Source organism: Channa argus, chromosome 12 (assembly GCF_033026475.1).
Source record: "Channa argus isolate prfri chromosome 12, Channa argus male v1.0, whole genome shotgun sequence".
NCBI lineage: Eukaryota > Metazoa > Chordata > Actinopteri > Anabantiformes > Channidae > Channa > Channa argus.
In genome coordinates, this window is record NC_090208.1 from 24,405,254 (window position 1) to 24,424,312 (window position 19,059).

Below are 19,059 nucleotides of genomic sequence, written 5' to 3' on the forward strand. Positions count from 1 at the left end.
GGCACATCAGGCCTTTATCCTGATGGGTAAAAGTGTGGTCACCTTTTGAGCTCAGCTTAGCACCATCTCCATTTCTTCTTTTAATTAAGTGGTTATGAAACCATGTTGAAATTAAACTAATTGAGACTTCTGCTGTTTTGTCTAAAGGTTTGTCTAAGGGCGTCATCGTGGAGAATGGCTCTTTGGTCAAAGATCCAGCTGCCTCTGACCCCAACGATAAGACCGACGATCACACCAACCATCGCTGCCGTGACTTCAGTTCAGAGTCACACAGTGACTCCCCGATCCTTCCCATTTACAAACCATGCTACTCTCCTACCCCCATCTACTACAGCAGCCCCCACAAAAGCTATTTAGATGTGGACCTGGACAGCCACAGCTTGACTTCCACGGACTCTGGTATCCCCACTCTGGAGATCAACCCTCCAGAGCCCGTCCTCAACAGTCACCAGCCTCCAGGCAATGCAGGCCTCATCCTCGATCCCAGTCATGATTCCCCTGCCACTTTACCTTTAAGTGATGGTCCCTCAGACAGCAATGCCATCCGCAAATCCTCCACCTTCCCCCGCAGCGAGTACGACTCAATCCGCCTCTTCAGCCCAGGCGTGAGATTATCCAACATGACCAGGGGTATTGGGGGCAATGTCTTTAACCGTAGCGACGACATCTCTGTGTGCAGCGTGTCTAGCATGAGCACGGAGCTGTCAGTCTCTAATGAAGACATCTTGGATTTCACTGTTACTTCTGACTCCAGTGCCATTGTCACCTTAGAGACAGACGACAGCAGCACCGCTCACTTCTCAGACGTGACGCTGTCCTCTTCACCGGGAAATCCCAGTGACCTGTGGAGACCTTTCCGACCATCTCCAGGGTCAGGTGTCCTAAAACAGGAAGACGATGGCAGACAAAGGAAGTTGGGACCTATAGCCAGTTTATTTAATAGGTAAGTTCACATATGGCTCAAAAGGTCTTAAAGTAGCTTGCAGAACTAGGCATTACTCAAGATCCCTTACCAAACTGCTTGGCCAAACCATCACCAATCCCACCACTGCAGCCACATCCTGTCCAGAAGTTCCTGATTGTGGTCTTTGCTCACTGTAGGAGATCCCGTTGCTTCTCTATTGGTAGGGAGTAGACCATGCTATGCTCCTGCCTGTAAGGTCTTACTTCCCAATTCTGTATGTGTATAAGTGTAGGTGTGGTTTTACTTCCTCTTACACAGACACAAGTGTATCACAGTTTAAGACGCAGTGTTTCACCTACTGACATTAACGTTGCTCATGCTGTCTGTGATGATTACCTTGAGTGAGTTTTAAATATACTGCATAGTATGTTGTAAGCGTTTTGTTAATTTTTTTATTTATTTTTTTCTCTCAAAATTGTAGTTGTAGTACTAGACCCACCCTTCATTAGCACTCTCTATGCACCCAGAACAGCTTCCCTGTAGCATAAATTTATACAACAGTTATTAGTTTTGCCTGCCATGTTACTGATTAATGTTAATGACTGATGACTTTATAATCCAACTTCCAGATCCTTGAAGTTGTTTATAAAGTTAGTCTCACTGCAGGCCTTGGCTTTCTCATACATAGCTAACAGGACAAATTGTCAGGTACATTCTATTTTCTTTCACGGCATTGCCACGTTCCACTTTCTGTTGAGGCATGTGGACTTTTTCTTACAGCAACATGGAAGGGTGTTTTACAGCACCTAGTCAAATTTTTATTCTAGACTTTTGCACCACGCCACTGGGAGAATCTGTTATCTTCAAACACATTGTTTTAAGACACGCCAGCGTGTTGTGTTTGTGTAAGTCGACAGGGTCAAGGATTTAAAGCCTACAGAACTTTAAAACTTGTAATAAAAGCCGGTGATTATATCATAGGCCGGGTCATAAAAACAACTCTTGGTGTCCATTGCAGGATAATTACATAACATCGTAATTAATAACGGCCAGTGATTGTTTTACTGTTGCCAATACAGTAATATAGATATTGCAGATGATAAAATGAGAAGTGTAACATTTTATATGGAAATGTGTTGTTCTCACACTGTAATTAAGGTTAGATTAAAATAATTTTCCAGATTTAGTGCCGTATGTCACGTGTTAAATGTAAATACCTCCTTTGACACCGTCCTCAGTTTATCCTTCTTTCCCTCCATCACATGGAGAAGTTACTCATTCTCTTAGAGCCCTCTATACTCGTGCTCTCACTCCCCTCCCTCCCTTCCCATTTGTTATGTCAGGCTTTTTCATTGTGAAGGCGGAGACAGCGAGGAGCAGCCCGTTCAGTCTCGTTCTGCCTGAGCTTAGTGGCTGCGTGGGAGCTTTAGAGCCTCTCTACAACTCCAACTATGGACGCCCTGGGCCCAAACCTTATCTGAAGAAGAGCTTTGCCTTCATCAGGAGCTTTTGCTCACTTTTGATTCCTCTTAACTTCTTCAAAAGTTTTTTTGGTTTTTGAGTTTTGATTCTGTGTTTAATGCTGTCAAGAGGAGCATGGCAGCCCCATCACTTCTTCTGTACATTGACCGGTAGGATAACTCACACTTAGAACATTAGATAAACACAGTAAAAACTGTCTGTTTTGTATGTAGGCAAGCTTCAGATATTTGACCATCAATTAAATAATGTGTCTTTTGTGTTAGCCAGCCGGTCTTCTCTTGAGATAAAAACACTCTGGATATAGTGTGTGATAGTTGACTGCTACAGTAAACAGCTCTTTCATGCTCATTTGTGTATTTTATAATGGGGAAAAATCTATGCACTCTGCTTTCCATCTTCTTGTACTAGCTTGTTTGGTGTTTCTGTGCCAGATGTTCCAACTGCTAGGTATATGAACCAATAGGACACGTTATCACCTTATTAGAACACATCCAGACTGAATTGAACTGTTGTGAAATCCTAAATCCTTGACCACAAGCCAGTGCAGAACTCCGAATTTAACATAGAGGCACTTGTGCCGGTCCTTGTGAATGTTTTTAGGCTTCCCACTTGAGCACTTGACCATAGCCGCAGTCATTCAGCTGTCATGTTGAGGCACATTTGGCCCGGGCTGAAATGCAAATCGTGCTCTTTGTGGACATTTGTTTGAACATTTGCTCCAATGCTACAAAGGCTAAAACACAATATTTTGTTAGCGTACTGAAAAATCGGTGCATTAGGCGAAATACTTAGAAGTCAGGTTTTACTTCAAGGTGGTGCTCACTTGGTCTTTGCACTTCAATCTGTGCAGCATTTTTTTATGATGGCTCACACATTTACTCAAGTTCACCCCTCCCTTTACTTCGCGGCCTGGTTACAGTTTACTTTTTCCACCCACGGTCAGCCCTGTTGTGCTGGTTTTTTGTAATGATATGAGATTTTTATGAAGTCAATAATTGATCCATTGCTGTCAACAATTCTCTAGTGGTGCTACAAAGTTCTTCGACATTGATAAGAGCAGTTTTAACAGGGCTTAAGCTTTTTCACCTGCATGGCACAATCTTGAGTGGTTGGAGTTTTCTCATCTGTAATGGAGTAAGCTCAGGTTTGATCAAGTGATGCAGTACATAGAATTTAGTGTACGTGATGGCAGGTCATAACAACTGCAGGCGTCTGAATTCTGATAAGATCATGAGAAGAGTATTGATTGATTAAAGAAAAGGAAACCTTGAGTTGAGAATTCTTTTTGTTAGGTCACCGGCTGCTATTGGTCAAATTCCTCTATCTCCTGTCGTCTTTTAGATTAGATTTTTCTTTTTTAAACTTGTTGCATTGTTTCCTTGTAAGCTAAAACATTTTGTTCGTTTTTGTTTTTTTGCAAAAGGGGGTTCAGTTACTTAGATTGCAGAGCACATAATCATGAGACCTTCGCGCATTTTTTTTTGTTTTGTTTTTCCAAGGAAAGAGACACCTTTTGTTAAAATGTTGGTTGTTCTTCAGTCACTGTTTTCCCAAGGCTTTAATACGATAAGCTTGACTGCCACTGACAGAACACAGCCGCTGCTGTTGCACAGTGTTTAGTCTGTTAAGTTCACAACTCACGTGTGCTGGTCCTTTAATTTGTGTTGTCATTAATCTTCTTCGCTAAACCCTGGAGTCATTCACAAAAATGCTAAGCCTTTCATGATTTCAGAGCAGCTGAAGCCCTGGTAGGCGCCATCTATAAAACTACAGAGGAAATGTAACAGAAGCAGTAACTGCAGCGGAGTTACACACTGAGTTAATCAGTGAATATACGACAACACAATGTATTCTGTAAGGTGAGGCACCTTAGAGGCTGTCACATTTTGCCTTGTAAACGAATAAATGCCTGAGCAAGGCCCATGATAAACAAACACATACTGAGGTCATAATTCAAATTGTCAATATAACCGCAACGTCCTTTGTTTGATTGAAGGCCAGATTTCATTACATAATGTTGAAATGTAAAAATAAAATTCAAATATTATGACTGAAAGTCAGCCTCAAGTGGATCACACAGCCTTATTTTCCAACATTTAGTCAGAAACTGGTCACCGTAGTCTTGATTGCTAAATGGAAACAAAAATATTTTCCTTGTTTATTAATACCAGTGTTTGGCAGCATGTTTCCTGTCATCACTTCCCTGGAGACGACCCAGAGAAGAGTTTGGGGAGGGCTGTGCGGTGGTTAGCAGGTCTAAGGTCACATCGAGCCAACTGAGACAAGTGGCCCCTGGGTTAGGGCCAAGGGGTGTCAACACAACTTGTTCAGCACAAAGGATATTAATTTTAAATATAACAATATATTTTTTTAAATTAATTCATCAACATTTTTACATTCATTCAGCTCAGGGACACAGCAGGGTATGGATACTTTGGTGTTACAGCTCTTTATTCTTTCTCTTTTGTCACCTCGCCTGGTCAGAAGAGGCTGTTTTTATTTCGCCAATTTATTCATCTCTTCTCAGCTAGGCTCTATTCAGGTTTTAATTAAAGACCTTACTAACAGCTCTGTGACAACACAGATCGGGTAGGGAAATGAAAGAAATAGCTGGCTAAAGAGATGCATTTCATCAGCTTTGCACGTGGTTTTTAAACACCAGACAGATTGAAGCCAAGTGTGGCATAAAGGCCGCCCTTTGTTCCATTGTCAACAGTATTTTCTTTTTAGACTTCAGTGCTAATTTGTGGATTCTTCAATTAAAGTGCCAAAGGCTTTTTTTCCCCACCCCCTCCCCTTAAACTGCATAATTAGTGAAGAGATAACAGTTATTTGTTGCTGCATACAGCATGTCAGTGTCACCTAACACTGCAGTGCGATGGTATGCATTTCTAGTATTATTAGTTTTCTCACCCTAACCAGGATGATAGGTTGTTAACCCTCTGGGTGGCCTGTATGGCTTTGTTCTTAAATCCATTTTCTTATGAGCTAATCTCAGCAGAACGCAGAAGACAGCTATGTGGTCATAGCCATCACTGACCCAGAGAAGTCTGAAGTCATAGCTTCTGTTCCACTTTTTGCTGCGTGTTACATTAACCTAATTTAAACCACTTCCAATCTTGTTCTTTTGTTTGTTTGTTTGTTTGTTTTTTTTGGGTCCTTTCAGGAATTCAATTTGCTTGGACCAACACTACGAGATATAGCCGTAATCGGGGATCGAACCACTGGTCCTTACTAACTGGTACCTTACTAACTGAGCTACAGTCGTCCCTATTCTTAATTCCCCCTCTCTATTTGTTTTCCCTCAGGAGCCTGTTCGCCAGGAGGGGGAAGGATAGTCGGTCAGTAGAGCAGAGGGATCCAGGATGGAAACTGTTTGGGAAAGTTCCACCACGGGAAGGCCCCATCAAGGACCCTAAGAGGATACAAAAGGTAGGGTCTTATGTCTACTATACGTAGACATGACTTCAATCATTTTTGCTGACGTCTGTCAGGGTGACTGTGGATCAGGAGGTAGAGCAGTTGTCCCAGGGTTTTTGGTTTGATTCCAGGCTCCTCTTGTCAAAGTGTGTTTGGCCAAGACCTAACTTACTTGCTACTGGTGAGTGCAGTGTACTATAGTATGTATGACTCCCCCATCCTTCCCATTTACAAACCATGCTACTCTTCTACCCCCATCTACTACAGCAGCCCCCACAAAAGCTATTTAGATGTGGACCTGGAAAGCCACAGCTTGACTTCCACGGACTCTGGAATCGCCACTCATGTATCTTTGTAGCAGATTGCGCAAGATTATCAAAATAATTAGAAAGCATGGAGTGATCTCTTGAAAATGCTTAAATCATATTTTTTAAAAAGTATACCTACAAATTAAAAGCCTTATTCGAAGGATATTGAGATACATTATCTACTGTGCGAGCTGACATTTGATAATTCTTTTATGTCATTGTCTAGAATGTTTAATCATTTGACTCGCTTTGATCAATTGATGCAGCCTGTAATTCTGTGATTGAAACAATGCCCTTTTGTTGAGCACGGATTCAGATTTCACTATTTTATTTGTATTTATTGTTTCATGATTTCTGTTTGTTTGGCTAGTTCAGATATGGTTTAACTCACAGTTAAACCAAAAGCAGTAATATCGCCATCGACTTGAAATATAGTATTTAAGACCATGCTTCCTTTTTTTTTTTTTTCTTGCAACAAAAGCTGCTTTGTGCTTATTATTGCAAGTTTACATAGAAACATCTGAAGCCCAGCTGTGTTCTGTGTTTTATAATGGATATTAGTCACGTGACTCTTTAATAGGTTTCATAGACCGTTTTGTTTGTTTTTCTGTGTATTTAGTTTTGGTTTATCACAAAGAACACACACTTCCTGCCTTTGAACACCTGATCCCGCTTATTGATTATCTGAAAAAATTGTTTTTTCAACGAAGAATAAACTTTGATGCATATGAATGCCTGATTTTAAAAATTACTACGTGTGTAAAGCCATCAAACGAAAATCTGAGTTACGTAAAAAGATTCAGCAATATCTTTATTCAGGCCGTGTGACTCTAGATATCTTTTGGCCTTGAATCCTAAATACAAGACCTCTACATGTGTTTTTATCAGTTTATCTGGACGTGGGGTTGTCTGTCAGCTGGAGTTTATGTTGTGACATTCAGCTGCAAGAGTAACCAGCTTTTGATGCAATGATGTCTTTTAAAAGAACTTCTCACAACGCCAGGATCCAATAGTTTGACATTATTATTACTTCTTTCTAGGATAGATGACTGATGTAGTAATATGTACTGTAAGTCAGTAGAGTCTGTACTTTGGAATTGCAAGAGCTTAATGCTCAACCCATTGAAGACATTTAGGTTCTGGAGTTATTTTTAGAATGTCACTGAATGCTGAAATGCAAACAACCGTTCACTGTTCTTTTCCACGAGCTTGTAGAAACACCAAAGAAAAGATGAGCCTGAATTTTTGACCTGAACCACAATCGGTGCCTTTAGGAGTTTGTGACAGGTTCTGTGGAAGCTCAAAATTCAAAACATCATAAAAACCTCACAACATGCATCACATGTTTTTTGAAAGGCTGGTGTGAAATCGGGCATTTTAGGCCACAAATGACAAATATATAAATGACAGTTAAAGCTGTAGCACTAAAACACTATGCAAATATGCTGCTGACTCCAAATTTGGTGTGACATTAACATGGCAAGTGCATGTTTGTGTTGCTTGTTGGAATTCAAAATGTCAAGGTCTTTGAGAGCACTTAGATAGCCAGCTGGTCACTGATTACTTATACTTTGCCACTGCCATGCAGAAGACAGGCAGGACTGTGTCTAAGGCTCGATTAAAGAGCGCAGCAGCTCTACAGTGAACCAAAGAACAAGTTGGCAGCATGTAATTAGAATCTGGAGAAGCCTGTTATGGTGCTGCCATGCTGTTGATGCCTGGTTGAAAGGCTTGTTAATGTGCACTTCCCACAGTTTACATATCAGCCCTTTAACATGTCACACATAGGATTCACATTGCCATAAATGTTGACTGTTTTGTGTTGGTTATACCTAGTTTTGAAATGTTGTTTCTTTACACAAAAGAGTGTGTACACAAAAACACTCATGCGTACACCCACATGTGCTTAATTCCATCTCATCAGTGGGTGTAACCTTATATATTGTACCACAGGGCTAGGCCTGCAAAGCTTTTTGTTCCCGCTGACACTGCTGCTGAAGTAAGGGTGAGCGCACTGTCTGTATGCGTGGAATGCTTCATTTTCCTAGGTTATTGTTCAGCTACCACCAGAAATAATGTGTGTGTGATTTTTGACCAGAAAATTGTCCTTGTTGAGAACAGCACAGTTAATCAGGTTTTATGTTTGAAATTCTTCTACTTTGTATTGCTTTGAGGTGCCTCACTGTATGTGGAGGCCTCAGTAAAATGTCTGGTGAAAGTAAGTTGCTGCCTGCTAAAGAAAGAAATTGTTCTCTAACCTACTGAGCCTCTAAACTATATATCGTAGCAGCTTGGACACGTCGTGAGTTACTAAGATGTAGGAGTCCGGCTGAATTAAAATTGGACAATATTCCCAGCAGGTGGTTTTTCTTTTAATGTAAAGTAATTTAAACCCCCTGTAGACCTTAATAAATGAAGGATTTGCAAGTCAGTGAAAATATTTACATATAAACTGGGCTGAAGCTTTTGAATCTTGTATGTTTCTGATGTTTAGTATCTTTAAACTATGTCTATACCATAGTTTTCAGTGCATAGTCTTTTTATCCTCTGAAACAGCATTTAGAACATTATGAGACAGTAACATTAAGTTTTTGATTGTGATAATGATGTTAACGGGTGGAATTTGATTGACATGTTTTACAGCCAGCTCTAACTAAACATGTCCTATAGTCGGCAGTGTTGCTATGAATCATTTGTACAATAAATGGAGCTAATCTCATGGTAGACATCATCATATCTGAGATGGTTTTAACAAAACATTCATGTTTGCTGCTCACAGGGGTAAGGGAAATATAATTGTGTTCACCATAAGCTTCCCAGAGAGCTTCAGTGCCTTCAAGCATAGATTTTGATTTGGTGACTGCTGGGGCAATCATTTGTCTTTGTATATAAGCCACATGTTTTTGTATCCTTCAGTTTTTTTTTATTTAGGTTTTTTATTTTTATTTACCAAGATCTATACAAGAGTAGTCACTGAGCACAGTATAAGTGCACTGTTAAGGCAACCACTTCAGTCCATAATAAGATTTGTTGGTAGGTAGGGAACAAGGGAAACAGCTGCTTGTTAAGCCTTGACTGGATTAGAAGTGCAGATCACTGTGCTCAATCCTGATCCATTGCTCTGGGGTAGATTAAAATGTCTGCCAGGGCACAGCACAGCACATAGCTCCTTCCAGCACAGCGACGGTGACTAATAACGCACGGTGGTGCTGATTTGCTGGCACACACACGCAGCGGTGATAGACCTGATGCAGAGCAGCTCAGTGTAGCATCTCTATCAAAATAGAGGGGGGTATCATGCTCCCGCTACAGCCTTTCCAACGTGGGGTGTGTCACTCTTTTGGCAGCTTGGCTGTCCCTCTGCCCTCCTTCTGCACCTCCTCGGTGTCTTGTTGCCACGAGTGAGCCCTCGGGAGCAGCAATGACGCTAGGCTAGGGTTTTGGAAAGAAACCCCCACCGGAGGACTGGCCGTCTGTAAGGATCCGCAGCGTTCATGGTGAGTGAGTATTTGCACCGGAGGATGCAGTGGGTGAATGTGATGACCCACTGTCTCTCTCCTTGTCTGGCAGAATCAGAGGGCATTGATAGGCAGAGGCAAAGAGAAGCAGTAGAGGAAGAAGACGGATCAGGTTTCACATAATAGCGTCTTTCAGATCCTTGTTGCTGGTGGTGGTTGTGGAGGGTAGCGGGCTGATGATTGTCAGGATATCTGTCACAAGAAAAATAAATGTCTGGTTTCCTGTATGTGTTGATGGACTACTGTCCACTCAGGAACTGAAAGATTTTTATTGCATGTGACCTGACCCATAGCCTGCAACTTAGTACAACAGAAGCATGTGCAGCAGCGTGCCAGCAAGGCCTTTCTTCTATTCTGGCTTTTTGAAGCCCGTCAAGGGATTTCCTCCTCCGGCTATCACTCATGCACTCATTTGACTGCTGAATCGCTCAGGCTCTGTTTGCTATTGCTTTGCAGTAACACATGCTTGGATAAAATCAATGGATTATCTGAGCATTTTGGTGCCAGTGCTCTTAGTTCCATCTGTCTGGATATTTTACATTTTCTACAATTTGTTATAACAAAGCTGCCAAACCAGTACAGCCTGACAGACTCGTGCTCCTCCTCAGCTCGCCCCTGTGGCAGCTGTAATTCAACTGTTAGGCTGTGGTCTGCTTTCGTGCAGTGATATGGTACTCACAAAACAGTTTGGTGTGTACCTCAGCTTAGAAGAAGCTTAAAAGAAATAAAAACACTCGACATAAAATTGCTCGTCATTTATAATGAGCCTTCGTAAACTTCGGCACTTTATATTTATTTATTTTTTTGTGCGATGCCATTGCATTGCATTGCCTTGTGTATGCACTTGTATTTGTCTTTTGTTTACCAGGAAGCCACGGTGTTCTTTGGCTAATGATAAATGAGGGTCTTCAAACCTTTCGTTTCCATTGTCCATGGTGTTTGTTGACTTTCGGGTGAAATGTATGGAAAATGTAAACAGTTCATGCTACAGTGATATATCATGAAAGTAAGGCATTAAAGTAGAAGGAATGGTTATTTCTTCTCAATTTATTGAAACAACGGCTACTGGTGGTGAGTATACCACAACAAAAAATGTCAATGTCTCGATAAGTTGTCAATTGTTAGGTGTCCTATTGGTCTCATGATGTCAAAATGTGAACATCATGACGAAGAGGACTGTTTAAATACAAATTGTCATTGAACCAGAACGTTTAGTGGTCGATTCATGGATCATGTCTGTACAAAAAATACATTGTTCCACTTCATAGTTTGTGAATTAAACGGCATAAAATGTCATGTGTTTTAATTGTTCCTAACTTCAACTTCATTTCACTCTGCTACAGGCTAATTGCTAATTGTTAATGTCAACAACCCAGCAAGCTACTGTACAACACGAAATGACGAATGTCGAAATGACGATTGCACAATCTTTACTGCATGTTTAAATGCACAGTGTCAGGTGAAAGCATTTTTATTATTAGCACACTTGAATGACAGGATTGGATGTTCCTATTTCTTTAGTATACGTTGTTGTTGCCAATTAATTTGTTGAGTAATCTCGCACAGTGTAATTTGAACTTGAGTACAAAGTTCCACTGAAAAATTTGATACTGTATTTCCTTAATGTGACTGTAATAGAATTATTAGTGTGTATCTACAACAATACACTGGCATTCAGAGACTGTGTACAAGTCAATTTTGCACTATATAACATAGAGCTGTGTAAACTAATACTGATAAAATACATGTTAATGGAGAACCCTAGGACTGCACTAGATTGTCAGGGGAGCCAATTAAAAAAAAATTAAATAAAGGAAGTGTCTTTGATATATTACTAGGAAACTTCAAAAACAATCACTTCATATGAATCAACTTGATTTAATCTCTGACCTCAAGCTGAAACGTCCCTTATGGCATCAGTGTATCGTGTGACCGTCTCAGACGGTTCAAATCTTCTGCCTTTAGTAAATTATGTTTAGTTAAGAGAGCTTGAATCTTTAATCACTGTTTATGTAATTGTCTACTTTTAAAATATAGATGGAGTCGTGATGGATTTTCAATTACCGTTTTAATTAGTGAGCCTGTAACCTATCATGTAGTAGCTACAAAACAAACACACCTACCTGCCACCAACCACGCGGAAATCTTTTGACTCATTCTTACTGGGGTGAGCCTCTGGCAGTTTACAGTTAAAAGCTTTGAGTTGGAGGAGCTTGGCATGCAGAGAAACCAGGCTAAGCCCCCTGCAGCCTGCCTTTCATGTCTCAGCTTACATTATTAAGAAAGTCAGTGGTGCTTTTATGAAGATGTGATGCATAAACAATAATGGTCCCTTTAAAAACCTGCTGTGCTTTTTGCAGTTGGATGAAATACCTCTGTTGTGTTAATCATCGTCAGTTCAAAATTGACGATTATTAAGTTTGCCTCGCAGTACTTTAGTGTGGGATATTGTTATACCACATGGAGTCATGCTACTATCTGAAAACTTTGAAATGAATACCAGCTTCTAGCACTGCTTTTTAATGGCTGTAGTTTGAAACCATAACGTCCATTAACAGTCAGCATGACTGTCAGTCAGTTGCTCCCAGAGAGCTCTTACATTATTGCTAAGAAATGTGAAAATTACTGAAAGCCACGTGACGAAGCATGTTGCCTTGGTAGCAGGTGGTCATTACTTTTACTGCTCTAAGTTACGACTTAATTAAGGTTGGAGCCAAAAGATCAACGGCTTTCAGCTCGGCCCCTCAGGGGTCGGCACAGCAGAGTGAGTTCTGCACATTGATTTGGCATGTGTTTTTACGCCAGATGCCCTTCCTGTTGCAACCCTCCCATTTTTATCCAGGCTCAGGACCTGCGAGACGATGACCCTTGGTGGCTGGGTGGGGCGAAATTCGAACCTGTGGGGCTTCTGCATTCCAACCTGATGGTCTACCACTGAGCCACCAGGCCCCCATTGATAAAAAAAAATGTATCTTATTCAGTATCGTGAATATTGTATCTGGAAAGCAAACCTTTAGCTTCAGGAGGATCATTGTCGGTACGGCCAGTTTGATGCCATGTGCACCAGGGTCCTATTACACAAAGTAGGATGCCACCAAAATCCTGACAACTTTGTTGTCCTTTTTTTTTTTTTTTTTTTTTCCGTAGTGTGTTAGTTATTCAGCAACATCTTATACAATACATACAACTTCAAAATTCTGGTGTTCATGTAATAACCTAAAAATTTACCAACTTTTGTGCTTTATTGTCCGCAAGGAAATTGGTTTAATCTTCCGAGGGCTTTGGCCCGGATATGGGAATGCAATTCACAATTTCCTCAAATGAACTTATACCCCAGGAAAGGTTCCTGGACTTAGGTTTCTAGAACCGCAAAGTACTAGGAACTCTGTGAGGAGAAATGCACCTGTAAGTGTTAAGCACCACAAAGTGGTATCAAATGTCCCCTGAGAATCATAATCTTTTAGTTCTCAGATTCGTATGTGACAACACATAATGGAAATGGTGGATGTAAGCAGCTTTATATTTGGGGGGACAGAGGGTTTCTGGTGGTGCAGGAGAACTAGTACATTTTCTCATCGAAGTACTGTGTCCCACAGTAATCGTAGCTAGTGTTTCACCTTGTTGGTAGCACCTGCATTGCTGCTGAACAGGTGCCAGGTTTCCTTCCCCTCCTCCCTGTGCATGCTACAGTACCTCACTTATCACTTCCTTTCCCTCCCTCTGTCTCTGCAGTATCAATGATGTGAAGCTGTGGCTCGCCCTGTTTTATCGACCAGCAGATGTTTTCTCAGCAACATAATGACTTTATTAAATGTGTTACCGGTTATAGTTGAGAAAATACAGATTTAGTGAATTCTGAACATAAACTGATCAAAATTGTACATTTAATGTTCCAATAAAATAGAATAAAGTGGGGTTATAGAGGAGCAAGTACCAACACAAGACTCAAAAACAGAAACAAACTTCCTAAAAGTATTTTAGATTTAAAATACTACAGCAGCACTGAGATACCCATCTAAATGTCTCAGTGTACAGATGCTTATAGTTCCTTGTTCCAACCCCTTGGGGACAAACAGTTTTTTTTAATTGATTAATTTAACTCTCCCAAACACGATCTGTATCAACTCCACCATAATCAAAATCTCCAAAGGTTTAGTTCAAATATATGGGATATTAACATTTTTTACCACATGGCTGAACACTCAGTGGTTTATGGTAAAATTACAAGTGACAACCAACCACAAGCTGCAGATATTTGTGTCTCTTTGTATATCTGCTGTTTGCTGATATTTGTAACAACCACAGCTTTGCAAATAGGTCAGCAGGTTTAATCTAAATGTAGTTCTTTTCTTTCGACTTTACAATTCATGCTTACAATTTACAATTTTAATTTAGATGTAAAAGGTTAAATAAACACTTCACGGGATATTTTATTAAGCATTATTCAAAGACACCCTTACTGTCCTTGTTTTCATGTCGGGGCTGTAAAATATCTTTGCTATTCAGGCCTCCACTATTGGATAAATTAGCTTGTTAGGTGTAAAAGTCTCATTCTCTGGTTTCGATGCTTTACTGATTCACTGGTACTTCTGCCTTCTGAATCAACAAAAACACGCATACTGCAAAACACTAAGTATTTCTTATTTTGATACAAAGGTCATATCTCTATACACATTCAGTACATTATGCAAAACAACTAACACTCAAATGCGGCAGAATCCCAGTTCCTCATTAATGATTATTAGCAACATAAATAACACACACTTTTTCTTTTAAATGGACTACACTCATTTAGCACTCAGTGTCTCAGGCGAAGACATTTTGACCAAAGGAGCCTAGGATCAACCCCTGACCCTGCAGTTATTGAATGACTTGCTCCACCAGTTGAGCAACTGTCAACTTTACCTGTTATCCAACAACAACGACAAAAACGATGACAATGATTACTAACTTTTGGCCAAAACAAATTGGTAAATCCTGCCAAGTTAGTCTCAATTGTATTCTGCTGTTGGTGCATGTTAGCAGGTGCTCAGTAAGTAGTTCTGGCACGGCCAAACTGAGCGACGGGGAGAGAAGGGCCTTAGTCAGGGAGGTGACAAAGAACCCGATGGTCACTCTGAAAGAGCTCCAGTGTTTCTCTGTGGAGAGAACAGAACCTTCTAGATGAACAACAATCTCTGCAGCACTCCACCAATCAGGCGTGCGTGTGGTAGAGTGGCCAGACTGAAACCCCTCCTCAGTAAAAGGCACATGACAGCCCACCCGTAGGGCTCTCAGACCACGAGAAACAAAATTCTCTGGTCTTATTAAACTTGATGAAAGTTTCATTGGACCAGAGAATGATGATTATGTCTGAAGATTTTTAATACATTTTTACACAGGAGGAATGTGTGTTTGGACCCCACATCACTTAAGTAGCATCAATTGGAGAGGCCTGTTTAAGAACTGCATTAATAATAATGATTAAAGGAAGTAAAACCAGTTTCAATACTCATTTGACTGGCATTTGACTGTTGACTAGGCATTTGACTTTTGTTTTGGCAGACTTTGAAAAATAGTGAACCTTTCCTTTAAACTCACTAAAATCAATACAGCAAATGGCAAAACACCCTCTAAATATAAACGGCATAGCCATCGTGAACATTTTACCATGTTGACATGAGATAAACCTAACAGAGCTGCTAACGTGGCTCTAGACTTACTGCACTTTTATGGGTTTTCATTTCTTTCCTCCTACTATGTGGCACATTGATTTCTAACCCTCCTCTTCAAGTAAATCTTCACCCTAATTCAATTACCTTTTATTTGTTCCCCAGAGCTGTGGTACAATAGACAACAATACAAAGACGGATTAATGACTCGAGCTGCATCACGAACAGTCGTGCACACAGGCACGGCCTTATTGTTGGGAATAGTTTTTCCTGCGTGCGTTGAGTCCTGTGCTGATCAATGTGAATGTCCTTGTGGCAGCACAGTGTTAAGCTGATTGCTTCCAGATCTCACCCTGCATTATTAACCAGCTCAAAACACACTGTAGGCTGTTTTGGACACAAGGGCGGGGGGAGGGGGGGGGTATTCCTGCTCATATTGCATTTGCCCTGTTTTCCATAGCTTCCAAATTAATGAGTAAAACAATGCAGGATGGTTCTTTTCTAAAGGTCTTCCCCTGAATTAGTAGTCATTTAGTTGTTCCCTGGCTCCCAAGCTGACGTCTAGGTTTCATCTGTCACTACACATACATGCACCCATTCAGCTGATCGTTGCTCCATGGCCTTAGCTGGAAAAGACTGTCACATGACCCCTTCTTCCTGTAGCTCTGTATCTCTCTGTCAGTGGTGAACGAGAAACCACACACTTATTAGACACCAGCTGACTTGAAATGCTTCAAGGCCACAAGAACATCATCAAGACATTTCTCAGAGTTTCTGTATGACTTTATTTCCCTCACTTTGTTTTATCTGTCTCTGTGTGACAACAGCATTGGTTCTGAGGAGAGCTATGACCCCCGGTGCCAATTTTTCATGCTTGCATAACCTGCTGACTGCTGGTATACAGTAAAGGCAGATATTTCATCAGTTTCCTTGCCTCATTCATGACTCAATATGTGTAGATGTGTATATATCAGTGCCAGACGTGATTGAGGAAACTTAATATACTGTAAAGGAAACTGCCCTTGAAAGAAAGTTGATTTCCCTTTAACACAGTTATAGGATTGTATTTTTATGTTGTCGATTACATATGTTGTTGTCACTTTTAGGAATATGAAACAAAAAGTGGCAGAGCTGGACCTGGCAACCCGACATCTCCCAGGCAGAGTGTGAGGAAAAACCTGGACTTTGAGCCCCTCTCCACCACTGCTCTTATACTAGAGGACAGACCCGCGTATGTAAACATCCATTTATTTATTTTTTTGGATGTTTTGGGATGTTGGCCTATTCCATTTTTCATTCTCTTTCACTGCCAGTGGGGTTTGCTTATCAGACAGTACATCTGTTGTCCTTCTATCGCCATATTCTCCTCTTTCTTTCTTATTCATTCTTCCTTCCCCTGCCAGGTCATTAGACTCCATTTAGCATTGTTCTCTGTCCCTGTTGCTATCACAGAATGTAAAAGAGAAGTGCTGCTGAAAGTTTAATGTCCCTCTCTCAGCCTGCCTCCATTGCTCTTTTTGTTTTATTTATTTATTTATATTTAGCATTTTAAATTTTGTGAAAACATAGGCCGACATCTGCTGGGTGCAGCTCTACTACAGTGAATGAAAGCCAAGTGTCACTGAGCCTGTGTGAACACCAGGAAGTTTATTCTGACACCATGACTAGCAAAACTGTGAGTTCAGCTGCTGGATGCCCCTTGTTGTTACATGCAACCTCCCATTTGTTATCTTTATACTTGCGCCCTCTACTGGTAAAATATCATATCACGTGCTCATCCTTTAAAGGGCAGGTTAGTATAAATGTACTGCACCTTGTACTTAGTAACTTGTACTGTAGGAAAAAAGCTTATGTTGGTTATATTATCTTTTGAAAAAACTACATATTGGGTTTAAAATCAAATGAGACAAATGTTCGCAATTTCAAATTTGTAACCTAGATCCACTTCTCTATCAGATGGACTTGCTTCACAGATGAGCTTGGATGGTTTCATCAGTCCATAAACCTTTTGTGGCTCATGTTTGTACTTGTTTGCAAATTCCAACCTGGCTTTCTGATCTTTGCTGCTAATGAGGTGTTTGCATCGTGTGCTCACAAGCTGTTCTTCAAATGTTGGAGTGTGATACATTCACCCCTGCTCTGTGCAGGTTTTTGTTCATGTCACTGACTTTTGTTTTGGGGTTTTTGTTCAAATCTCTCACAATTCTGTCATCATAGTTTTCCTTGGCCAACTGGTTCTGTGTGTTGGCCAAGTGTTTTACCAAATTAAGGTGGAAATGGCCTTTAAATAAAAGCTGTAGCTCCATACTGTAGGCTTTCTGGAGATTTCAACCACAACTTCGGCTTTAGCTGAAAGCTCTTGGGAAAAGTCATATAAATGCATATTGAAATGCACATTGTCATTTCTGTTTAATAAGGTCTTTAACTAACGTGATGCTCTTTATCTATATAGTTTTAGAATATAGAATTTCTATTTGATCTGACCACATTAGGGATGCAATATGTCAAATTTAGAGAAGTAGAGTAAATAGACCTTGAGTTTGCAAAGTGAACTTTTAAATATGGTTATAAAATGATTAGGCAAATATGACAGACCAAATAAAAAAAGTGAAAAACTCATAAATATTTATTTTTAACTGAAATTACCCTAAAGGGCCTAGCAGTGTCTCATGATACAGTAGAGACTTCACCCCATAAGAACAAATAAGTTACTTAGACCATAGTCAGTGAAGGCTTTCTGTCCTGCTTGTCTGTTTTCCTCTCCTCATCCCACTGAAGCTTGCTCACCATGAGTAATGCAGTGAACCTGAGAGAACTCATAGTTTCTAACCCACTTCCTTGTCTGCACGTTACAGCAATCTGCCTGCTAAGCCAGCTGAAGAAGCACAGAAACACAGACAGCAGTATGAAGAGATGGTGGCCCAGGCCAAAAAAAGAGGTGAGGTGCTTTTCTTTCACTTGTTTGGTTCCACTTAAGGAGGTTTAATTCCCCTTTGTTTTGGTATGCAACCATCTGTAGAGTTGAAGGAGGCTCAGAAGAGGAAGAAACAGCTGGAGGATCGATGCAAGCTCGAGGAGAGCATTGGCACAGCGGCCCAGACATGGAACCAGGAGATTTTACCTAACTGGAGTACAGTGTGAGTACAATCACTCTGTAACGAAATAATGCTGTGTAATTCTTTGAAACCTTTAAAAACCCCTACGATACAAAATTATAAGTGTAAACATTGATCACATTAATGCAGTTCTGACAGTGCTTTAATAAAACAATGTCTGGATGTATTGTCTTTTGAAAACAAACTATAAAAAGACTAATCGTGTTTTGCCTCCTTACTCAGTGGAGCACATAAGTACTGTTTTCAAGCTAAGTGTTTAAAGATTTATTATTATTATTATTATTATTATTATTATTATTAAGCGTGTTTATATGCACATGCACTCATTTTGTAGTTGGACCGTAGGGTAAAACACGAGCTGCTTAAAAGTCTGACTGGGAAAAGCAGAGGAAATGTAGCCATGACCCCAGTCCTCTAGAAATAAACCACCTGCTTCAGGTGACCAATGATAATGCATGAGTTGAAGCTGCTGTGTGAGAAGAAATCCCTCCAAGCGTATGTGCAGGGCTTAGTTACCAGATAAACCAAACGTGGACTCGCATCACTTACTGACGGCACAGGTTCAAACACCTTTTACGTATAAAAGCATTTAAGAGTACATCTTCTATAAAACATACTGTGTAAATGAATAGAATAAGAGTATTATTTTTTACATTTACT

The 19,059-nt window shown here is 40.4% G+C and overlaps 1 protein-coding gene across 4 annotated transcripts in view; it reads left to right on the top strand.

The window, feature by feature from the left end:
* tbc1d14 (TBC1 domain family, member 14) overlaps positions 1-19,059 on the top strand; it is a 33,288-nt gene that overhangs the window by 4,085 nt on the left and 10,144 nt on the right. For 2 of the 4 annotated variants that reach the window (XM_067523547.1, XM_067523546.1), the window contains 5 exons: positions 148-943; positions 5,695-5,818; positions 16,390-16,514; positions 18,139-18,221; positions 18,303-18,420. In XM_067523547.1, the coding sequence (XP_067379648.1) occupies positions 148-943; positions 5,695-5,818; positions 16,390-16,514; positions 18,139-18,221; positions 18,303-18,420 (1,246 nt within the window). Of the gene's footprint in view, positions 1-147; positions 944-2,288; positions 2,536-5,694; positions 5,819-9,312; positions 9,612-16,389; positions 16,515-18,138; positions 18,222-18,302; positions 18,421-19,059 lie in introns of those variants that run through there. The other 2 variants (XM_067523548.1, XM_067523549.1) reach the window with 2 other exon arrangements.